Source organism: Gorilla gorilla, chromosome 2 (assembly GCF_029281585.2).
Source record: "Gorilla gorilla gorilla isolate KB3781 chromosome 2, NHGRI_mGorGor1-v2.1_pri, whole genome shotgun sequence".
Taxonomy (NCBI): Eukaryota; Metazoa; Chordata; class Mammalia; order Primates; family Hominidae; genus Gorilla; species Gorilla gorilla.
This window is the reverse complement of record NC_086017.1, coordinates 130,938,943-130,959,294: the sequence shown is the minus strand read 5'-3', so window position 1 is coordinate 130,959,294 and position 20,352 is coordinate 130,938,943. Positions and strand designations below refer to the sequence as shown.

The window sequence follows — 20,352 nt, the reverse complement described above, 5'->3', positions numbered from 1 at the left end:
ATCCTGGATAACAGTGAGATTAAAAGATAAATAAAAGTAAAAAAATAGAAATTTATTATAAAAATACTAACCAAAGACATTTAAATATTTTCATTTATATTTAAATATGTTATTGACAAGTTATTCTAATTTGTCTTCCTTTCCAATCTTGATCCAAATGTACTTATATTTTACAGATTGGAAATATGGTACATATACAACCTGAAGTTCTACATTTTTCAATTAGTATTGTTTCCTAAACATATTTCTGAGTTACTTTTGGTGGTTGTATTTATTTTTACTGGCTGCCTAATATGGAGTTAATACAGCATAGTTTACTTTACTCCTCTATTATCCTGTGATATTTTCCTTTATTTTCTCTTGGCCCACATCTTAGACATTACATAATTTCAAACTATCTCAAGGTCTCCAAATACCTTGTTAAACATTTCAGCCATTGCATAACCTTTTCTCTTTGCCTGGAATGTTCTTTCCTTCCTTATCCATCTGTACAACTGTACAATTATTCTTTGTCTAAACTAGTGGTTCATAAACTTTTTTTTTTTTTTTTTGAGACGGAGTTTCGCTCTTGTTGCCTTGGCTGGAGTGCAATGGTGGGATCTCAGCTCACTGCAACCTCCACCTCCTGGGTTCAAGCGATTCTCCTGCCTCAGCCTCCCAAGTAACTGGGATTATAGACGCCCGCCACCACGCCCAGCTAAGTTTTAAAGTTTTAGTAGAGACGGGGTTTCACCATGATGACCAGGCTAGTCTCGAACTCCTAACCTCAGGCGATCCACCTGCCTCGGCCTCCCAAATTGCTGGGATTACAGGCATAAGCCACCACGCCTAGCTTGTCCATAAACTCTTGATCTTGAGCTAACATGATATGCACATTATAAGATACACACAGAAATAAAAAAAGGATTAAAGGTGCACTATTTTAAAGATAAATTTCAACCGGCCCGGTGTGGTGGCTTACGCCTGTAATCCCGACACTCTGTGAGGCTGAGGCAGGCAGATCACCTGAGGTTGGGAGTTCGAGACCAGCCTGACCAACATGAAGAAACCCCGTCTCTACTAAAAATACAAAAGTAGCTGGCATGGTGGCACATGCCTGTGATCCCAACTACTTGGTAGGCTGAGGCAGGAGAATCACTTGAATCGGGGAGGCGGAGGTTGCGGTGAGCCGAGATCGCGCCACTGCACTCCAGCCTGGGCAACAAGAGTGAAACTCCGTCTCAAAAATAAATAAATAAATAAAGATACATTTCAATTATTTAAGGTCCCAAACCATTTTGTTTTCACCCTCCAACTGCTATCGGGCCCCTAACAATTATTAACACTTTTTCCAATGCCTCATCGGCCAAGGGATGTTTTTAGGTTGGCCTGCAGGGTTTGAAAATGTGGTTACCAACATTTAAAAATGCACAGATTTCACACAAAAATCCAATTTTGGGGTTTCTTTTGGGAGGAAAAAACTTGAACATCTGAGAACACTGGACCCACATTCCTGAGGGCAACAATCTGCTAGAGCTGAGCAGCTGTTCCTTTTAGTTATGGCATGGATATTCCAATTTGCCATTTTCCCTGTCATTCCCCATTGTCTTACACAAGGCTAGTCTCACTCATTTGCTTTACTTGTCTGGCCTCTGTAGCCATTTGAATCTGCAAACACTATCTAGACCTTTCCTGTCTTCCATCAAAGCTTACTTTGTTCTGTCCCAAGTCCTTCATCAGTGTTTCAAAGCAAGAGCCAGGTAATCTGATCAAATATAGGTCCTTTTACATGTGCTTTCTGGAGACAGCATCTTAACAGAAAGAGATGAGTCTGCAGGTAGAAATTACAGGCACCACTGGATTACAATCAGGATGGCAACTGTCTGTTCTACTTTCTCTGTTATCTTGACGTAGCCATACCTCACTGTTCTAAAGCAGACCAAAGGAACTGGTTCTATGGTAGAACAATGGACGCTGGTCTTATGTATGAAATCTTCTCAAGCTGCACTTTTATAGATCACCCTAGTTCCAAAAGATCCAAAGCTACCACGGGCTCCTCTGACCCCCCCATTTCCTCGGAGGCTTCAGGATATCCGGCCTGACGGCATTTCCCCTCACCTGCTTTCGGGGCCCGTTTTGCGCTGGGCAGTTGCGCCCAAGGAGCGCGCGCATCCAGCATGAGCTCATTTCTCATGGGCGTTTCCAGAGGCCCGGCCGGGCCGCGCACACCAAGCGCAGCAGGCCTCTGTATCAATGGCCCCCGCGGCTGGGCGGGGCGCGGCCGCCCAAAGGCGCTGCCTTTCTGGAAGCTTTGTTCCCATTTTAGCGTCTGAGAGCTTGCAGCTGGCTGGGAAGGCCCCCGTGGTCCGTCTGGCCCTTTCGGGGAAGAGGCCGACACTCGGCACACGCGATCCAGGGCAGAGGGGAGCCTTGGGCGCGCAGAATTGGCTGCGCCCCGCCGAGAGCCTCCTGTGGGTGGGGAGAGCCCCTCCACCCCTCTGCTCGCTTGAGCGCTCAGAGCCCAGGGCCGCAGACCGCAGCACTTTCCGATTTGCTGCACCGAGGGCCCGCGGTCCCTGTGTGCGGTTTCCACCGTTGTTGGAGGCGGCCGCAGGCGAACCGTCGGGTCGTCAGCCACGACCCGAGTCAGGTATCTCCCCGCTCCTGGGACCGGGGCCGAAGGCCAATCACACTGCAGCTAGGTCTTGCGATTGGACGGCAGTGAGAGCCGATTGGCCGCCGCCGCGAGTTTCGGGCTCCCTCCCTCTCCCTTTTGCCCCACCTCCAGCGCCTAAGCTTCAGGCCAATGAGACAGCGCTTTATAGACGCCCTCCCTTCGCTTTCTTCTCCCCACCTTGGAGAGGGAGGGGAAGTCCTGACTGGCCAGACTGTCCTCGGAAGCCCCCTTCTCTTCACCAATCACCGAAGGAGGTACGCTCCCAGCGGAGTTTTCCAGCCAATCACAAAGCGGCGGCGGCGCCCAGCCGTGCAGTTTCACCAGCGTCTCTGGGTTTCACCTTCCTCAACTCTTCAAGCTTTTTCGTAAGGGCCGGCGACTCTGATTGGCCACTGTTGCCATTGTCGAATGTCTCCTCCAGCCAGCCACCGAACAAGGCGAATTCACCCTTTCCGTTCGGCTACTTTCGGCATTTTCCGTTCTTTGGGCGTGGTTTCCCAGCGTCACTTTCTAGTTGGTTTCTCAGGCTGATCGGCTTTTTCCGGGAGGAGCCGCAAACAAACGACGTCCGTGATTGGCTCCGTTCGGGCTTCGGCTCCCAGCCGAAGCGGGCGAGCGTTGGGCTCGGCCGGCGATTCCCAGACGCCTGTTACGCGGGCGGCGGGGCGCTGGGCGGTGTAAGGCTGGGTGGGGGAGGAAGGAGGAGGACAAGTAGGAGGGGGGAGGAGGAGTGGGGAAGTGCAAGGCGGCTGCGCAGACAGCGCTCCTCACACAGAGCAGCCCCTGACCCGGGCGAATGCGGGCTTGTGCCGCCGCCGCCGCCGCCGCCCGGGCCAAGTGACAAAGGAAGGAAGGAAGCGAGGAGGAGCCGGCCCCGCAGCCGCTGACAGGGCTCTGGGCTGGGGCAAAGCGCGGACACTTCCTGAGCGGGCACCTAGCAGAGCCGAGGGGCGGGAGGGCGGCCGAGCTGTTGCCGCGGACGGGGGAGGGGGCCCCGAGGGACGGAAGCGGTTGCCGGGTTCCCATGTCCCTGGCGTATGGGGAGCAGTCGAGGAGCCGCTGCCTGGGGTCTGAAGGGAGCTGCCTCCGCCACCGCCGCCGCCATGGCCGCTGGATCCAGCCGCCGCCTGCAGCTGCTCCTGGCGCAATGAGGAGAGGAGCCGCCGCCACCGCCACCGCCCGCCTCTGACTGACTCGCGACTCCGCCGCCCTCTAGTTCGCCGGGCCCCCGCCGTCAGCCCGCCGGATCCCGCGGCTGCCGGAGCTGCAGCGTTTCCCGTCGCATCTCCGAGCCACCCCCTCCCTCCCTCTCCCTCCCTCCTACCCATCCCCCTTTCTCTTCAAGCGTGAGACTCGTGATCCTTCCGCGGCTTCCCTTCTTCATTGACTCGGAAAAAAAATCCCCGAGGAAAATATAATATTCGAAGTACTCATTTTCAATCAAGTATTTGCCCCCGTTTCACGTGATACATATTTTTTTAGGATTTGCCCCCTCTTTTCTCTCCTCCCAGGAAAGGGAGGGGAAAGAATTGTATTTTTTCCCAAGCCCTAAATCATCTATATGTTAAATATCCGTGCCGATCTGTCTTGAAGGAGAAATACATCGCTTGTTTTGTGTTTTATAGTATACAAAAGGAGTGAAAAGCCAAGAGGACGAAGTCTTTTTCTTTTTCTTCTGTGGGAGAACTTAATGCTGCATTTATCGTTAACCTAACACCCCAACATAAAGACAAAAGGAAGAAAAGGAGGAAGGAAGGAAAAGGTGATTCGCGAAGAGAGTGATCATGTCAGGGCGGCCCAGAACCACCTCCTTTGCGGAGAGCTGCAAGCCGGTGCAGCAGCCTTCAGCTTTTGGCAGCATGAAAGTTAGCAGTGAGTATTGATTTTATTTTACACCCCTTTTCCACCTCGCCCTTAAAATAAGAAACCTCGAAATACCAGGATCTGAAATTATTAGACCTCCTGATAAACAGGCAATGGAAAAGGGCAAAACCTATCTTCAGTCAAGGATGAAGCAGCTCCCTCTTTACTCCTCCCATACCCCCTCCCCCGGTCTCATTAACCTTGAATTGAGATAATATGATATTTATTTGGATGATTCGATTTCAAACTGCTTTCTTGTACTTTTCTTGCTGTTGGTAGTCAGTTTCATCAAGTGCTGGAGTGTTTCCACGTTAAAGTAGTGATGACAGTGTTTACTTGCCCATCCTTTAGAATAAAGAGAAGGACAAGATTTGATTAATAAACCATTATGCACATTTGCAGAATTTTTGGAATTTGGAATGAGAGAGTATTTTAGGTCTCAGGGGTTATCATAGTTTGATATACTTAATAGAGACGTTAAATGTCCCACCCTCCCAACATTTTTTTCTTGTTTGTATGACTACACATAATATTTGTTCTTAATCTGTGGATGAACTTGCTCAGTAACCATTCACATTTGGAGGCTGCCATTGATTTCTCTCTTTAGAAGGGACTAGTGGGAGCCGATAAATACCTAGCAGCAATAACATCTCTGTATGCATTTGTGTTCAATTGGATAAGTGGTTTGATGTGTTATCTCTTAACCTTCCTGTTTTGACATTACCAACCTGCCACCGTATAATTTATGTTTAATCAAAAGTTAACTTGGAAGTATTAATATATCCAAGTTTTGATTGAGATTTGTTTTGTCATAGTGCCAAATAGTTAAATGTTGTCACTGGCTCATTACATTTAAGTTCAATTTTGGAGTGCTATTGCGTTCATTACCTGTTAAATGTTCTGGCGGGTTCCTTAAAAAGGACGATTTAAAACACTCTAGCGTTAGTTTCCATCACATTTAGATAACTGTGGATTTAGTTAGAAGAATGTGGATTTAGTCCATTCCATTTTGGCTTTTGCAGATGGCTATGGTCCTAGAAATAATAGGGATATTTGGGGTGTGTTCAGGGTTGTGGATGGACTACTCTTGTCCTGGGTTTGTGCTGAAAAGTATGCTCTTGAAGTGTTTAATATATACTAAGTATCTAATGTTCCAGTGTATCTCTATTTATGGAGAAGTTCATGTGGTATTTAATGACAGCTTGTGTAAACATACTTGCAGAATTTAACAAAAATATCTATATTGTGGGAAAGAGGTGCATCATGAGGGCAAAGACAAATTAATTTGTTGTCTAGAAGAACTGAGAGAACTAAAGAACTGAGATTTTAAGAACCCACACACACGCAAAACATGATGTTATGTGAAATTGATTATATTCTTAGGCAACATAAAATGATCACTTTTAGTTGAACTCAAGATTTCAATTCATGTTGGCTTTGGGAACTAGCCTGAAACAGGGTAGTCTAGGTAATAGCTGAATGGGAGATAATTTTTGAAAGTTAATTTTTTTTTTTTCCCTGTGGCTTGCAAGTAGAGAATGCCCGGGTAGGTAAAGAGGAAAGCTGATTATGCATCTTTCAGGGAAGGGTCGTGCTTTCTAAGCACTTCATGGAGTCATTTGAAAAATATTTTAAAATTCCGGGGTAATTTTCAGCTATGATGATACAAATCTTATAATAGCTACTTAAGAGCCTCTTGTGGTACTGGAGTGTTTGTATGTTTTACATCTTGGTAATATAGTTTGAAAACCAGGCAGTCTATTTCAGCTAATTGATTTATTAGCTTTATTTCAGAGATCTGTAATGCTAGATTATAATGCTACATTTTGGGACTTTTCATTTTCTTTTCAGGATTTTCTTTGAAAATGACTCTTGAATTCTTGGTAATACAGATACTAAGGATGGAGTAACTCTTGTAAAATATATAGATGAAAATGTTTAATTCCGATTACCATATAGGTCAATTTAGAATTTAAAAAGTTGGAGTTTAGTGTTAATTATGTGTTTTTGACAGCTTTGACTTTAAAAGCATTTAAAAGAAAGGGGAGTCTTTAAGCATTTGTTAGGATGCTAGCATTCTAAGGAACCCCTGTTGAAAACAGACGTAAGAAATAGTAGTCCTTGCTCTCAAAAGCTTATCCTTTAGTTGTAGAGGGAGGCTATGGGAAAAAAAAAATTAAAACAATAGCGTGATGACTGCAAGACTGTAAAATACAAATTGAATCATTTGTTCAGAGTGGCAAAGAGTAAAGGGGTGAGACTGATGATTGGGAGAGGAAAGACTTCCTGCGGGCAAGGTGTATTAAGACTGATGTTAAAGGAGGTGGTAACTTGAACTGGTAGAAAAGCATGAAAGGTCTAGGTGGAAGGAGTGTACCAAGGAACAAAGATGGTGAGTTTTGCATGACAGACAATAATCAAGTTGACAAATCTGAATTAAAGGGGCCTAAATAAGAACATAAGAACGGATGGAATTTGAGAAATAAGAGAAAGCTGATGGAGGGCAGAGGGGTTCTGTACAAGTTTGATTGAGATTCAGAAGAGATCTGGATTTATTGTTGGTTGCTGAATAAGATGTAAGATGATTTTTGCAGTTGAATTAGTGAATTATAGTAGAGAGATGCTAGAGCCTTTTTAGGGAGCTAGTAGGGTATGTTGTGAATCATGAGGGAATAAAGTAAAATGTGAAAGTGGGGTGAAAGGAACAGGTTTGAGAGACAGTGTGAATGAAGAACTGGCAGAACTTCATACTGGACTGAAGTGGAATATTTGTGAAGGAGTCAAGAGTTAAAAATAAATTCTGATGTTACTGGCCTGGAAGACTTGACTGCTGAGTTATATTGTTAATTGTAATGGGAAAATTGAGAAAGTGCTGAGGTGAGAGGGTAGGTGAGTTCACTTTCTTAAAATTTAATATACAATAAGTTCCCTTGAAATTCAGACAGCAGTTAGTTACTGGCAGTGATATTTGACTTCTTAGTCTATTAATTGCACAGTTTCTAATTTTTCTACACCTAAAAATGTTGGATTTATATTCGGGAGCAGTAAACTAAGGGCTTTTATTTAAATGCTTCTCGTCAAAGTCCTAATTTTTTTTTTTTTTTTTTATATACAGCTTCAAAAGCCTCACACTTGAAACCTGGTTATAATAGTTTCATGATGGTTTATTTCAGATCAATGAAAATACTTTTTGGACTGAACTGTGACTGAAACATTTTAGATATTTTATGTAGCCATTAATCTTTGATATATGCTTAAAACTTGTTTTTTATAAATAATGATTATTACTATTACTTTAAATGCAAAATTTATCTAAGAATAAAGTATTGAGAGCCTTCACTTTGTGAAGACTCCAGAAGAAATTAAAAGTTGATTTTATAACAAGTATTTTTTGCCCTTTTTGTTGAGTTTAGGCATTCATCCCAAATTTAAATCAGTATATTTGAAATACTACTTTTTACTTGCTATAGTGAAACCAATGTTTCATTTTTGTTCACTTCCAAGTTTACATGTAATTAAATAAATGTTTATAAAGTTTTTCTTTAGATTCACATGATATTTTACTCCATAGGGAAAGTAAGGGACTGTTTGTGGCACTTTTGGTTAAAATATTAGTAATCCTTTTGGTATATACAATTGGAGAAAATTTAGCTAGTTTAGGTTTAATACTTAAATATAAGATTTAGAAATATGAAAATAAGTCTGTTTCACTTAAGTTGTTTCCTCATATAAAACTTTTTTAGATCAAAATTTCTATTAGCAAAGAGAGAATAATAGTAGCTACATATTATTCTGCAGTATTACGTCGTATGGTGATTAAAGCCAAAGAGTAGGTAACAACTTAGAGTTTCCGTATTCCCCTGGGAAATTTAATCTCTTTATGACATCTAAAAATTAGGTTATTAGAGTTTAGTCCATTTCTTGATAATCCTGTGTTAATGTGGAAAAGAGTTCATGTGTGAGACTGAAAACCAGAACTTTATTTTCAGTCATTTCCCAACCCGACTTCCCCAGAGTTGTTAAAACGTTTAAGATATTTAAGAATTGCATGCTTTCTTGTTGCATGCACCTGTAGAATGCTAATTGTGAAGTGACAGTAAGTCACAGGCAAAAGGAAAAACTTCAAGGGAACCCAGAGATTCACAAATCGCCTTATGGCTAATTGGGAACTGCATTTAGAAAATGAGGTGACATCTTCTCATTTCACTGGCAAAGTTCAGCTGAAAATCAGTACTTGCACGCTTTACTGTCTAACCCTTATATTAGAATTGAGTTGCAGGTGTGAGATAATATTTTGGAGAAACAGCAAGGCTGGGAAAGTCAGAGATTTTATTCCAGCAGCAGAGTCTAAAGAGTGGGAGAGCTCTATTTGTGTGTGCACTTTATGCATAGAGAAGGCTGTGAAACATGCATATGTTGACCCTATTGTCACAGTTCCATACTTTTAAATAAGACCCATGAAGTTGAGACAGGGTTGGAGATGACAGACAGGATGTGAGATTGTGGTGCTTCTTGTGATGCTCCACCCTATAATGGAGAATGGAGGGGCAGAACACTTGTGTGGGTGAGACAAGAGTGTGTGTTGGTACTAAAAGGACCAACCGGGTTCCCTGGATATTGTTCTTCTAAGAACATAATCACCATAAGTAAATTAATTTGTTGGAATGTTTATCATTTTCTAGCTGATTTTTTTTTTTTGTGTGTGGGGTGGTGGTGGTGGAAAGGGAGTTTTCCCCGATTTCAAGAATAAAAGCATTTTCATTGTTCAGAAGACGAGCATTTTCATTAAAGCGGAGGTTGCACTCTTGGCATTTTATCTTGAGTTATACAAATCATCCTTGGTTATACAAATCAAATTGCTTTTGAAATTTGTTGAGTGTAATGTATAAATGTATATTTATATAAAAACCTGTGTGAATAGAACAGCAAGGAAAAACTGAGTAAAGAACAGTTTGTTTTCCCTGAGATTTTCTGCCTTTAAATTTATATAAAAAAGGAATATTCCATTTTACGTTATTGAGTTTTCTATTTTTTTAAATGAGCTAATACTCAGTACATAATGGACATTTTTAGTAAATTATTCCAATATACTTGTCTGTAATGCATTTGATGTGGTGTAAGATTTAGAAACACAATTTAGTTCGGCTGGCACGGTGGCTCACGCCTGTAATCCCAGCACTTTGGGAGGCCGAGGCGGGTGGATCACGAGGTCAGGAGATCAAGACCATCCTGGCCAACGTGGGGAAACCCCGTCTCTACTAAAAATACAAAAATTAGCGGGGGCGTGGTGGTGTGCGTCTGTAGTCCCAGCTACTCAGGAGGCTGAGGCAGGAGAATCGTTTGAACCCATGAGGCGGAGATTGCAGTGAGCTGAGATTGTGCCACTGCACTCCAGCCTGGGCGACAGAGAGAGACTCCGTCTCAAAAAAAAAAAACAAAACAAAAGACAGTTTAGTTGATTTGGGTTCTTAGTTTATAATCCCCCTTACCATTTTTGCTTATATTTTGGGAAGAGAGGTCAACTTCCAAACAATGTGCAGGTTCCAATTTTATAAGTGATTAAATCTTATATTTTTTGTATTGAATAGTTTTCCTAGCATGTTTGGTTTGATCACTTGAAGTAATGATGTATTTGTCTTGAAACTAGTTTTGTCAAACCAACTTTTTATTTCCAGAGTACCATGGTTAACAACAGCAGAAAGCCAAGTCCTTAACGTGTTCCCTTAATAACATGGTCTAAGGTTAATTTCTTGATTCTTATTTCAAATCAATTCAGTAATAAAAAGTACACTTTTTTTTTTTTTTGAGATGGAGTCTCGCACTGTTTCCTGGGCTGGAGTGCCATGGCGTGATCTGGGCTTACTGCAACCTCTGCCACCCAGGTTCAAGCGATTTTCCTGCCTCAGCCTCCCAAGTAGTTGGGATTACAGGCGCCTGCCACCACACCTGGCTAATTTTTTGTATTTTTAGTAGAGACGGAGTTTCACTGTGTTGGCCAGGCTGGTCTCAAAATCCTGACCTTGTGATCTTCCCACCTCAGCCTCCCAAAGTGCTGGGATTACAGGCGTGAACCACCACATGTGGCCGAACTAAATTGTGTTTCTAATTTAGTTTTCGCGAAGAATAACAGCTATGCATCAATGTGGAATTGCGTTATTTGGAATCTCACCTTATTGGAATTGGCTGGTAATTGACAGTAAACCAGAAGTGCTCCTGAGCAGCTAATATCTGCAGACAAATGGAGTGTAAACTTTGCTCATAGGTTAGTTTTCAGGCTTTTATTAACTGTTCCTTGTTATTATTTAACATATAGTTGTAATTCATTGAGTTGTCTGGGTTTTTTTGAAATCACAGATCAGGGGAATGGATAGGTACTGATTAAGCATTATGCTACTGAAAAGAATGGATGATTCGGGGAAACAAGCATATTGGGATTACTTAGTGTATGTAGGGTATGTAGGTTCATATAGTTCCAGGGTAAATCATTCTGATAATTGTTGAAAATGTTCACCCCGAGAAATTTTTTTTTTTTTTTTTTGGAGACAGGGTCTCGCTGTGTTGCCTATGCCTAGCCTGGAGTGCAGTGGCACAGTCTTGGCTCACTGCAGCCTCTGCCTCCTGGGCTCGGGTGATCTTTTAACCTCAACCTCTGGAGTAACTGGGACTATAGGCGTGCGCCAACATGCCTGGCTAGTTTTTGTAGTTTTTATAGAGAGGGGGTTTCGCCATCTTGCCCAGGCTGGTCTTGAACTCCTGGAATCAAGCAATCCTGCCTCAGCCTCCCACAGTGCTGGGATTACAGTCATGAGCCACTGCACCCATCCGAGAATATTAATTCTCTTTTAAAGAGGCAGGAGGCAGAAAAATCTCTTGTGGAAACCTGGGCTTCTGCATAAACTACATAAAATATCTGTAATTTGTTGATCACTGAAGTGATGAAGAGAACTGGGTCATTCTGTCTGATTCACCATCTTCTAGTTGGATTTCAGCAGTATGGATAAAGGTACTAAAGTCCTTAGTGTGCTAGCCCAGGGTATTGTTTCCAACTCTTTCTTCCATTGTCCATCTACATTTATTAACTCAGCAGCAGAGTTTTATCTGATTTAAGATTTGTTGTCTTACTATTTCTGTTTTTTTTTTTTTTTTTCCTTCTTAGTATATATGGAATTGCTGCTTGGATTTTGGCTGGCTTGTACCTTTTGTTTGTGGACTGCTTAGAAGGCACTGCATGGAGTCATTTAAGCTTTCTTATGAATTATGAATATCTATGTAGAGAGGAACTTTTCTAGATACATTTATGGCCTATGAGAATTGAAAAGCTGGGTATCTTAATTGTTAGGCTGAAGAAAAAGGGTGATAGTGGCAAAGTAGTTTTTCCTTTGGAGGTCTGAGAAATTCTTAGGGGCTTAATTGGCTAATATAACTAGAAAGGTTGGGTGATTTAGGTTTTTTTCCAAGGAAAGGTATCTTATTTAAATGCAACACTGTCTGCTTCCTGTTATTTTATAAAATTAGTTAATACTTTTTTTTTTTCTCGAGACGGAATGTCACTGTGTCGCCCAGGCTGGAGTGCAGTGGCACAATCTTGGCTCACTGCAACCGCCACCTCCCTGGTTCAAGGAATTCCCCTGCCTCAGCCTCCTGAGTAGCTGGGATTACAGGCATATGCCACCATTCCCCGCTAATTTTTTTGTATTTGTAGTAGAGATGGGGTTTCACCATGTTGGCTAGACTAGTCCTGAACTCCTGACCTCAGGCAATCTGCTGGCCTCAGCCTCGCAAAGTGCAGCAAAATCAGTTAATATTTTTAATTGATTAACACTTTCTTCATGACCTGTGTTGAAGTTATTGAATTGAGTCAATTGAATTTCTAATGCTAGATTTTGAGTATGTGGTGTGAGCACCTGAAGAGTTGGAGGTACTGGAATTATGTCTGCATCAGACTGATAGTATTTGCAGGGACATTTGCCCTAGTGGAATTCAGGGTTTTCACATTCTATACATTACTTAAATTATGAAGGAAAGGGGGAAGCTTTGAGTTGGTAGAGTTTTAATAATAAGATATAATTACATGTATATAGAAGAGCAACGTACTGTATATCATATTCTCATAATATATGGTAATAACGGCAGTAATTATTGAGTGCAGTGTGCCAGATAATTGCATGTTTTATTTACCTATTTTGCTTTAATTTTTAAAAAATGTAATTTACTCACATGGTTCAAAATTTTAAAGATATTCAGTGAAGTCTTCTCTCCTGCTCTGCAACAACCAGTTCTCTTTCCTGGAGACCACTGGCATTACAATTTCTTATGTGTCCTTTCATAGGTATTCTGAATCTTTACGGATTAATGATTTCTATAGTAGACTTGCATTTTGTGTATACATACATAAATTAACAATAGCTTTAGCAGAAGTGTTAGAATTAAAACAAATTTAAATCAGTAACTCTAGAAAATTGCTATTTTTTAACCTATTAAATTAGTAAATACTTATTTCTCTAAATATAAGTTAGTTGGAGAATAAGTGCAAAGATGACAGAGCTCCTCTCGTGGCAATTAGAGGTAAAATGTTAATAGTCTTAACCAATGAACAATTAATAGCACATTTAAAATAGACGTTTATTTCATAGTAAAGAAAAAGACAAAGGATAATTTTTTAACTTTCTATTTTTCTAACATCTTAGATGAGAAAACCTGTTCTCTTGAGAGATCAGAGGCGCAGAGTGCGTCAGTGTCAATGAAGCCTGTGCCTTATACCTCTTTAAGAGCGTACGGTTTCATTCTGCTCCTAAATCAAGCACCCCTTAGTTGTTGAATAAAAATTACTTTTATAAAGGAATATATGATTTAAAGAAATCAAATAGTGCAGAAGGGCTTATGATGGAAAGTAATCTTCTGTCCTCCAGTCCTACTTCTTAGAAGCAACATTGGCTATGACAGCTGTTTCCTCTAGTAGTTTTTGTCATATTTTTAATTATATGCTTTTTATCTATTTCTTAAAATTAATTTTTTTGTCTTGTTGTGGTAGACATCATTTATTGTCATGCCCATCTCCCTTTTGCTTTCATACTGATATAATTATTCCACTATTTAAAAACTATTATTTATTTAAATTATTATTCAAATTATTCTCAGTATGTAGACATGGAACAGTATTCTATGTAGAAACAAGTAGTATACAGTGATCACATTTCCTTATGAGAATAGCTTTATTGAGATATAATTCACATACCGTAACATTCATTTTTTCATTACTCAGGTGTTCATAGACTTGTGTAACCATCCCAACCATCTAATTTTAGAGCACTTTTATCATTTCAGAGATAAAGCTTATACCCATTAGCAGCCATTCCCTATGTTCCCCTTCCCCACAGCTCTAGGCAACCACTAATTTACTCTCTGTCTTTATAGATTTGCCTGTTCTGGACATTTCATATAAATGGATTTATGTCATACGTGGCCATTTATGACTGTTTTCGTTTACTTAGCATGTCTTCAAGGTTCTCCCATGTTATAGCATGTATTAGTACTTCATTCCTTTTTATTGCTGAATAACATTTCATTGTATGGAAATCCTGCGATTTGTTTATTAGTTGATGGACATTTGGGTTGTTTCTGCTTTTTGACTAGTATGAATATGCTGCTGTGAACATTTGTGTGCAAGTTTTTGTGTGGGCATATGTTTTCAGATCTTTTGGGGTATATACCTAAGTAGTGGAATGGCTGGGTGATATGGTAACTCTCTGTTTAAAGTGTTAAGGAGCTATTAAGCTGTTTCAAAGTGACAGTCACATTTTTTCCTTTGCTTTTAATCTTTTTAGACTTTATTGTTGCCATTTTCTTTCTTTCTTTTTTTAATACTGTTTGTAATAATTATAATCTCAATTCTTCCCCCCAAATGTACCAATTTATCAGACATTCTCTGGATTTCTACCTGCCTCCTGCCCCTTTCTTTTCCTGGAGTGTCCTTTTTCCTGGAGCCCTCGTTCAACTGCTGGGATCTGATCTGGTTGTTCTCCAGGCCCCGTTGTACAGCTGTCATCCTCTGACTTCTTTCGCTGCTCTTCAGGGTTGGCTCTCCAGTTTCCTGGATCCCATATCTCTAAATAACATTTCATTGTATGGAAATCCCACAATTTGTTTGTTAGTTGAATAGTTCTTATCTGATAACTGTTTGATAAATATACCTGGAAAAGTTGTTCATCGTTTTTTTCCATATTTGTTCCAAAAGGGCAGTTAAGAAGCTATATACTTTTTGGGCAGATACCCTCACCCTTGCAGTATCTAGATACTGAGAAATAGATGTTGGAAGGTTACTTTGTATCATTTTATTAAGTGATTACCATGCGAACATGAGGCAAGTACAGAAATCTGAAAAATATTAATATTAAGTAATTGTTTAGACTAGAGCTATTCAGAAGAAATATTACATAAGCCAAAAATGTGAATTATATATGTAATTTTAATTTTCTATGAACCACTTTGAAAAATAGACACAAGTGAAATTAATTCTAGTAATATATTTTATTTAACCTAGTGTATCTAAGCTAATAATATATCAAGATGTAATCAATATAAAAATTATTGAGATATTTTACATCCTTTTTTTGGGTAGTAAATCTTTATAACCTAGTGAGTGTTTTACACTTAAAGAACATACTAATTTGGGGGCCGGGCGCGGTGGCTCATGCCTGTAGTCCCAGCACATTGGAAGACCGAGGCGGGTGGATCACGAGGTCAGGAGTTCAAGACCAACCTGGCCAAGATGGTGAAACCCCGTCTCTACTAAAAATACGAAAATTAGCTGGGCGTGGTGGCAGACGCCTATAATCCCAGCTACTTGGGAGGCTGAGGCAGAGAATTGCTTGAACCTGGGAGACAGAGGTTGCAGTGAGCCGAGATTGTGCCACTGCACTCCAGCCTGGGTGACACAGCGAGACTCTTTCTCAAAAAAAAAAAAAAAAAAGAACATACTAATTTGGGCTAGCCACATTTCAAGTGTTCATTAGCTACATGTTGCTAGTGGTTATTGAATTGGACAGTGCAGGCTTAGAATTTTGTCCAGGAATTATATTATTTTTGTTATTCTTAAGTAATGGAAAAGGTGTGTGTGGTTTAAAAACACTTCATTGATTTATGCCTTTGTTTTTAATCATGTTTTCAGCTTATTTTGAGATTTAAAAGAGGTTGAAAATTGTTACGTTTTTCAGAAGGGGGCTTGCTGTAGGGTGGGTAGTGATTCTTTCCACCCTTATTTTAGTAAAACTGTTAAAATAGGTATTTAAATTTTTGCTGTTAAGATAATTAGGTGTTGTCCTTACCATGATTGCCTTGGCCTCCGTGGAATTTTTTCGATGCAAATATTCTTTGTCATATATTATTTCCCCTTGCTGTTTCAAAGACCTTAGCTGGCTTTCAGTCTCAAATGCCACCTCTTTAGTCATTCATGCTTATCTCAAGGCATGAAATTCACTTTCATATAACTCCTTCAGCACTCTCTGTGACCCTTCTAATGTTCTTCCTTGTATTCTTGTTAATGTGTCTTGTTTCTCCGTAGGAGATCATAAGTTCCAACATGACATAAAAATATTTTATGCATCTTTGTATTTTCTGCAGTGTGGAGCACAGTCCTTTTTGTATTGGGTCACTTAGTACATATTCTAGTTGAAGGCAGTTTGTCATGTGATATGGTGTCTAGTGGTATGATAGTTTACAGGTCACCAAGCTATTGCTGATGTTTCTAGGAACATTTAAGTTTTGATGTAAGAAATTAAGTTAAATTTGTGTTTTGTTTGTTTGTTTTTTTGAGATGGAGTCTCGCTCTGTTGCCAGGCTGGAGTGCAGTGGCGCGATCTTGGCTCACTGCAACCTCCACCTCCTGGGTTCAAGCGATTCTCCTGCCTCAGCCTCCCCAGTAGCTGGGACTACAGGCATGCACCACCAAGCCCAGCGAGTTTTTGTATTTTTAGTAGAGGCAGGGTTTCACCATGTTGACCAGGATGGTCTCTATCTCCTGATCTCGTGATCCGCCCGCCTCCCAAAGTGTTGGGATTACAGGTGTGAGCCACCGTACCCGACCCTGGTTTTTTTTTTTTTTCTTAAATGTGAAGGAATGATAGTAGGGAAAGGAAAGAGACATAGAGTATACAGACACTTCTGTTGCACTGTGTGCTTAGCACTGAGTGGCTCTGAAATCTTTGGATGGATGACTGAAAGAAAGGACTTGGGTGCTAGGTTGCACTGGTTGGTAAGCACAGTACCTTTGAAACATTGAGCGTATGACGCTACTATGGTATCCCCTTACATTATTTTATTTGGAGTGGGTAAGGACTGAAGAGAGATTTATAACAGTGAAACCTGACAGTTCAATTTCTTTCCTTTCACCAAGTAGCTTACTCTGCAAAAGAATAAAGTAAACAGACAATATTTAAATATGAGAAGTCTTTTCATCATGGATGTACTTAGGTATGTAATTGTATTGTGGGGGAGTTGTGAAACTGTAATTTTTTTTTTTTTTTTTGAGACTGAGTCTTGCTGTATTGCCCAGGATGGAGTGCAGTGGCGTGATTTGGCTCACTGCAATCTCCGCCTCCCAGGTTCAAGCAATTCTCATGCTTCAGCCTCCCGAGTAGCTGGGATTATAGGTGTCCACCACCACGCCTGGCTAATTTTTGTATTTTTAGTAGAGGCAGGGTTTCACAATGCTGGCCAGGCTGGTCTCAAACTCCTGTCCTCAAATGATCTGGGTGCTTTGGCCTCCCAAGGTGCTGGGATTACAGGCATGAGCCACTGCGCCTGGCCGAAACTAATTTTTACAAGACCTCTTTTTGGGTCTTTAAGATGATGTTTGTTTGTTTGATATGTTAGTATGTCAGTTCTAGAGCTTTCCCAGAGAGGGTGAGAAATATTAATAAACAATAGGGTTTCTATTGCTAAATAATACAACTTCTTTTTTTTTTTATTAGAGGAAAGAGTGTCGTCGTCTTCTCCTTCTTCCTTCTACCTTCTTCCTTCTGTCTTCTTCCTTCTTCCTCCTTCGCCTTCCTTCTTCTTCCCTCCCCCTCCTCCCACCTTTTTTGGAGACAGAATCTTGCTCTGTTGATCAGATTGTAGTGCAGTGGTGTGATCTTGGCTCACTGCAGCCTCAACCTCCTGGGCTCAAGCAATCCTCCCACCTCATCATCCACATTAGTTGGGTCCACAGGAGTGCGCCACCATGCCTGGCTCATTTTTGTATTTTTTGTAGAGACGAGATTTTGCTATATTACCCAGGCTGGTCTCGAATTCCTGAGCTCAGTCCATCCACCTTGGTCTCTCAAAGTGCTGGGATTGCAGGTGTGTGCCACCTCACCTGGCCATAATACAAATTCTTAAATAGTGGTCGAATATGACTTTCTGTATTTGGGTTTGAAAAATAAATTGCTTTCCACATATCAGCATGGTATTTCCTTCTGTGATTAAATGTGTGCATTGTGAGATGTTTGGCTGGTATAGGGTACAATTCTTAGACATGGAAGAAATTTACTTTCTCTGTAAGTAGCAAATACTTGTTATGCCCTTCTTGAACCAAGAGGATTTAGTAAAGAACAAGGTATAATTCTATTTAAATTCAGTTGAACATCAGGAATAACTTTTACTGAGAGACTCTGAGGCCTTTAAAAAATATGTTTATATAGGCCAGGTACGGTGGCTCACTCCTGTAATCCCAGTACTTTGGAAGGCTGAGATGGGTGGATCACTTGAGGTCAGGAGTTCGAGACCAGCCTGAGCAGCATGGTGAACCCTCATATCTACTAAAAATACAAAAATTAGCCGGGTACGGTGGCAGGTGCCTGTAATTCTAGCTACTAGGGAGGCTAAGGCAGGAGAATCATTTGAACCTGGGAAGCGGAGGTTGCAATGAGCTGATACTGCACTACTGCACTCCAGCATGGGCGAGAGAGCGAGACTGTCTCAAAAAGAAAAAGTTTAATATGTATCTACTTGTGGCAGTAGTCTACTTATTTAAAAAAAAGTGTGTGTATGTGTGTGTAATTTCCTGTCAGGTTGTAGAAAATTAAAGGAGAGCTGTGCTTTTTCAAAGGATAGAGGAGACAGGCCAGGTGCAGTGGCTCATGTCTGTAATCCCTCCCAGAGGGAGACTGAGGAGGGGTGGATCCCTGAGGTCAGGAGTTTGAGACCACCCTGGCCAACATGGTGAAACCCTGTCTCTACCAAAAATATAAAAATTAGCTGGGCATGGTGGTGCATGCTTGTAATCCTAGCTACACGGGAGGCTGAGGCAGGAGAATCGTTTGAACCTGGGAAAGCAGAGGTTGCAGTGAGCTGATACCGTGCCACTGTACTCCAGCCTGGGCGAGACAGCGAGACTGTCTCAGAAAGAAAAAAAAGAGTGTGTGTGTGTGTAATTTCCTGTCAGATTGTAGAAAATTAAAGAAGAGCTGTGCTTTTTGAAAGGATAGAGGAGACAGGCCAGGTGCGGTGGCTCACATCTGTAATCCCTCCCAGAGGGAGGCTGAGGCGGGCAGATCCCTGAGGTCAGGAGTTTGAGACCACCCTGGCTAACATGGAGAAACCCTGTCTCTACTAAAAATACAAAAATTAGCTGGGCATGGTGGTGCACGCTTGTAATCCCAGCTACACGGGAGGCTGAGGCAGAGGAATCGCTTGAACCCCAGAGGCAGAGGTTGTAGTGAGCCGAGATCATGCCACTTGCTCTCCAGCCTGGGAAACAGAGCAAGACCCCATCTCAGAAAAAAAAGAAAAAAAAAAAGAGGAGAAGTTCTAGTATGATATTTCTGATATTTCTGCTCTACATTGGAGAAGGAGAACTTAGTTAGAAACAAAGGTTGTGTTTGTCGTATTTGTCATGACTTCCAAAATGGGAGCAGGTGGGCCAATTCCTGGGTCGTTAGAAAAGAAGACCCAGAGACAGGAGATTGTCTTCCGGCACTGTGTGGGCTATGGTATCAATATAAGTTGTATAGCTTGTTGGCTTTCAATATTTATTTAGGAGTAGGAAATTGTTCTAAAATGCATTTCACATTATATCTAATTAAAAACATCTTTTTTGTGTTAATTTCTTACATATAGCTGAGAAAGCCTAGACTTTCTAAAGTCTAGGAAAGAGGTGAGAAATGCTGCTGTGGACCATGGGAGTTGGGGTGGGGGAAGAAGCTAATTAGAAAAAAGTTTGTGGTCATGATAGATTTTGAGTTTCTCTGGATGCTGTTGATGATGGCCGGAATTTTAGAATTCAGATTCAGCTACCCTTTGAATGTTTATTGTGTGCCAAGCACTCTCATTCCATTTAACTTTCATAATGCTCTGTGACAATATTTGCCCCATTTAATGAGTGAAGAATCTGAGGTTAAAAATATATATATATTTTTAATTGATTTATTCCGGGGCCTTACGGTTAGTAGGGAATAGGTTCCAGATGTTGATCCCAGGCCCTCCAGACTTGAAGTAAAGGAAGAAAATTTTTTGAGTACTTACCATGTCATTGTACAATAGTAAGCAATTAATTTAAAATCAATGTTACTATGTATATTTAAGATATACAACATGATGTTAATATGATACATATTATAATAAAATGGCTACTGTAGTAAAAGAAATTAACATCTCCATCTCACATAGTTACCCACCCCCTCTCCCTCGCCCCTACCAAGAGCAACTGTAATCTACTCAACTCTTAACAAAAGCCTAGATACAATACACTATTATTAACTATAGTCTTCATGTTGTGCATTAGATCTTTTGACATGTTTATCCCAGGTATTTGCTACTTCCTATACTTTGACCTACATCTCCGCATTTCCCCCCCT

General features: G+C 41.0%; 1 protein-coding gene across 2 annotated transcripts in view; it reads left to right on the top strand.

Annotated features, from left to right (window-relative positions):
* The first annotated feature begins 2,800 nt into the window (after window positions 1-2,800).
* The window catches only part of GSK3B (glycogen synthase kinase 3 beta), a 273,914-nt gene continuing 256,362 nt past the window's right edge, over window positions 2,801-20,352 (top strand). Inside the window, exon 1 of one of the 2 annotated variants that reach the window (XM_019024078.4) lies at window positions 2,801-4,528. In XM_019024078.4, coding sequence (XP_018879623.1) covers window positions 4,441-4,528 — 88 coding nt within the window. In that variant the 5' untranslated portion in view covers window positions 2,801-4,440. The remainder of the gene's footprint in view (window positions 4,529-20,352) is intronic. The other variant, XM_031009212.3, reaches the window with a different exon arrangement.